The sequence below is a fragment of the Anarrhichthys ocellatus genome, unplaced genomic scaffold, assembly GCF_004355925.1.
Source record: "Anarrhichthys ocellatus isolate YVR2014 unplaced genomic scaffold, GSC_Weel_1.0 scaffold12, whole genome shotgun sequence".
Lineage (NCBI taxonomy): Eukaryota > Metazoa > Chordata > Actinopteri > Perciformes > Anarhichadidae > Anarrhichthys > Anarrhichthys ocellatus.
Window position 1 is genome coordinate 5185998 of NW_022280042.1, and position 3723 is coordinate 5189720.

The following is a 3723-nucleotide window of genomic DNA, read 5'->3' on the forward strand; positions in this document are numbered from 1 at the left end:
GACGTCCATCACGCCGAGGAGGCAGGAAGTGCAGAGTGCAGAATGAACAACAATATTAGACCTTTTTTGAGTTGAGCAATGCTTGATTTTGAGTGAGTTAGTTTCTGCGAAGAAGGCTCTAATCCTACGGGCTTGATTAATGATCGAAAATAATCTGTTTAATACAGACATACGATATCTGATATCATTTGTGAATGAAATGTCAACAGATGAAAAATTTTAATTGTGTTCAACTTGTGATAATTTCACATTATTTCAAGTGCATTTAGACCTTTTATCGGTCACGGGAACCTGGTTCAACAACTTTTAGATTTTAGGATTTGAAGTGAACAGTGGCGCAGCATGTATAACCCACCAGACATGGTGTCCCCACTCTCCTCAAATCGTTTCTAGGATGTCCTGCCTCCTTCTCTCTCTCTCTCTGTCTCTCTGCCTCTCACTCTCACTCTCTCTCTCTCTCTCTCTCTGTGTTTACAGCCTTGCAGAGCGCTGCATATCTGACATTTCTCTCTCAAACTCCAGCCGGCTCTGTCCTCATCTGAAAGGTAAGATCCAGCATCCTCCACAGAAACAGCTGCTCTTCATTTTCATTTTCATGTCATTTCACACAACAGTAGATGTGGAGATACTGATGATAATAACGCTTAGAATTAATCTGGACTGGAAGAGTCATTATAAAGAATTAAGTGTTGTTATTTCGAGTGGATTAAATGACCATGACACTGTTTCTCATGGAGCCTGAAGGCTTCCTGAAGTGTCATTTATTAATCAGCTGAGTGACAGAGGAGAGACCTCATTGGTCTCACTGTGAGGGTAACAGTAGGCTGCTTTGTGTTACGGTACGCAGGGAAACTGTATGAATCCTGTCTTCTTATAAAAAAGTCATTGTTCATATACAGAGGGGAGGGGGGGACTGGACTGAACCTCCCAGAGGGGTAAACACTCATCTCCACTTTGAACATTCCCATAGATACTGCAGCTATTTTCGTGAACAGAAAAGTGTTGATCTCGAGGAGGAATTAGAGCAAGAGATGACAAAACAAAGAGAGGAAAGAGACCTTATTGGTGGATTGTGGAGATGCCTGGGTGTATTTCCTGTCAACATTGAACTTCTCTTTTGTGGAAATGAGGATTACTTGCGCGGTAAAAGATCGACAAGCCCGTCTTCTGGCATGAAAGTGACTGACAGTCGGCACTCGGCACATAATGATGCGCACAGACAAGCGGAGGATAGCGTGGAGCACCAGTCACTCACTTTGAGCTGCAGATTCACAACCTAATGCCAAAGCGTCAAAGGTCAAAGTGCTGGCAGGACAAAATATTGATTATGCCAGGTTTTAAGTCCCAGTGTCTTTAGTCTGTTTCGTATTTCACAGTGAAACAGAATACTTTGGTCTGTTACAAGAAAACAGGGATTTGATGGGGAATTTGGTGCAATAAGCACTTTAATCTCGAGAACACAAACCTTCAGCAGCCGTCTTTCCTGAAGCTTCATTCCTATTAAAATGTACGTAATTATAATTTTTTCTACCATGATTGTGTCGGCTTTATATATCAATTCAAACTAAGCCTCTAAATGCAGGTAATTTACGGTGACACTCTCTCGTACATGCACGGAGGCTGTTTAAGTCTTCAGGGCTCCTGCTGTCAGACACTTCAGTCGGGTCAGAAGGTCTCAAAGCAGACTGACACTCTTATGGAGGTATCTCATGGGGTATGAGGGTGTGTGTGTGTGTGTGTGTGTGTGTGTTAGGTGCTAACATGTCAAGTGATAAGTGGTGCCTCAGAGGAAGATTACGGGTGGAAGAAACAAAAGTGAAATGATAAAAATAGAAGTGTTGATTTGTCGGGCTAACATGACTCCTGTTATCTGTTACGCTGAAAGTGCTTTTGATGTTACAGTGAAAGACGGAATAGCAATCCAAAATGGCCACTTTGTTTCAGGACAAACCTCAGGACACAGGACACATATCTACAACAACAGACGTCTCTCATAACAAGGCTCCAGTATGACCAGTATGGTGACTAACTTTGGCAAACTTTTGGTCGATATTGCTGTACAAGTTAGTCAGCAAATAACACTTTAATACTTTAACTTTGATTGTTGATTTTCGAGTCATGAATATTTTATGTTTGGGTTTTTATTCTTTAACCTTTTTCTTACTTTCTTGTGTTCCAGCAGCAGGGAGAAGACCAGAGAAGAGGCCTCTGTCTTTGTTGTGTCACCAGGACTGAACCGCTTCAGGCCAGGCTGCATAAAAACACCTGACCTGAGCTCGTCTCCAGGCCACCAGCTCCCTGAACCTCACCTTCCTCCAAAAAACCAGCGCTGACCAGTTCGTCCCGGCTCCACTCGGCCCGAACAGGCCCCAGCAGCCTGACCCCCTCCCCTCCCTCTCTTGTTTATCCAGCCGATCACAATCTAGCCGGTCCGCTGTCTCCATGGAGCGCGTTCAGCACATGACCAAGTCGGCCATCCGCCGAGCCTCCATGATCGAGGTGAACCCGCAGGCCAAGAGGAACCTGCAGGAGCTGTTCGTCAACTTCAGCCTCATCCTCATCTGCCTGCTGCTCATCTACATCATTGTCCTGCTGAGCAGCTGAGAGCAGCAGAGCCGGAGGGAGTCGGGTTTGGCTGAGATATGGGCTCTTTTTTTTTTTTTTAATGCAGGTCGTATTTCTAATTAAGCAATAACAACATCCCCATATATCAGCCGAACCCTGCCTGACAACAGCTGAAAACAACAATGGTCAAACTCCATCAGAGCTGATCAGAGATCAGCTGTCTCTCTCTCTCTCTCTCTCTCTCTCTCTCTCTCTCTCTCTCAAGGGAATGATCTAAAGTGACCCGCCTTCAACATGTTTGAACTTCACTGTGTGTTCGTATATATCTGCTCTGATCGTGTCCCGCTTCACTAACAATAGGTGCAATGTGCAAAATACTGAAGTATATCAATGCATCGCTGCTGTTTAATTTACATTTGCCATGAGCACAGTTGCTTTGCTGCGGCCCACCAGCAGGAAGATAAAGATGCGGAGAGCATCTTCAACCTTTAGGCAGCTTACCTGCAGGTGTCTCCGATGGGCTACATGCACATATAATGCACTATATGTATATGCAATATTTTATTTGGGCTTCAGAGATTAATGTACATCCGTTATGAAGTATGCAAAGAGCTGACCTGGCAGTTTATCAGCAGTGAGGGACACTTTGCATGGTGTGATTTAACTTAATGACGTTTTCTGTTTATGCCATTTCACGTCAAGCTGTTATTGACTAATGCTGACTTTTTTTTTGGTTAATTACAGCACGTGTCCACATTTTTTGACAAGTTACCACATTTACATGTAATTTATCTTCACTATATTAGCCATGGCTGAAAATGTAAAAAATTAAAACTGTGGTTTTGTTCTTCTATGTCTGTTTGGAAGATTGTACCACCTGACTTTAAAACTATGGAACAAAGAAATTGCATGTCAATGAAATTAAAGTGGTTCTCCTGCTGCAAGTGTGGAAACGATTATTTTGCAATGTGCATTTAGATGTATAAAAAATACAGGTCCCTGAAAGCAGCTTCAGCTTTAATTGACCAGTTTATATTTACATTTTATGAAACTAAAAATACAAGGTTAACGTTCTAGATTCATGAATCAATATTGACTCACCAAGCTGCCTTGATTGGAGAAGAGATGACATGAAAACTCCACAAAAGGCTCTCCAAA

General features: G+C 42.8%; 1 protein-coding gene across 2 annotated transcripts; it reads left to right on the top strand.

Annotated features, from left to right (window-relative positions):
* Positions 1–73: 73 nt before the first annotated feature.
* Positions 74–3509, top strand: pln2 (phospholamban 2). Of its 2 annotated transcripts, XM_031851993.1 has the most exons (3): positions 74–92; positions 478–545; positions 2180–3509. In XM_031851993.1, the coding sequence occupies exon 3, from the start codon at positions 2443–2445 to the stop codon at positions 2602–2604; it is 162 nt and encodes a 53-aa protein (XP_031707853.1). In that variant the 5' UTR covers positions 74–92; positions 478–545; positions 2180–2442; the 3' UTR covers positions 2605–3509. The 2 variants fall into 2 exon arrangements, with proteins under 2 accessions (XP_031707853.1, XP_031707852.1); XM_031851992.1 differs by lacking the exon at positions 74–92 and having other exon boundaries at positions 472–545; positions 2183–3509.
* The last annotated feature ends 214 nt before the right edge of the window (positions 3510–3723 follow it).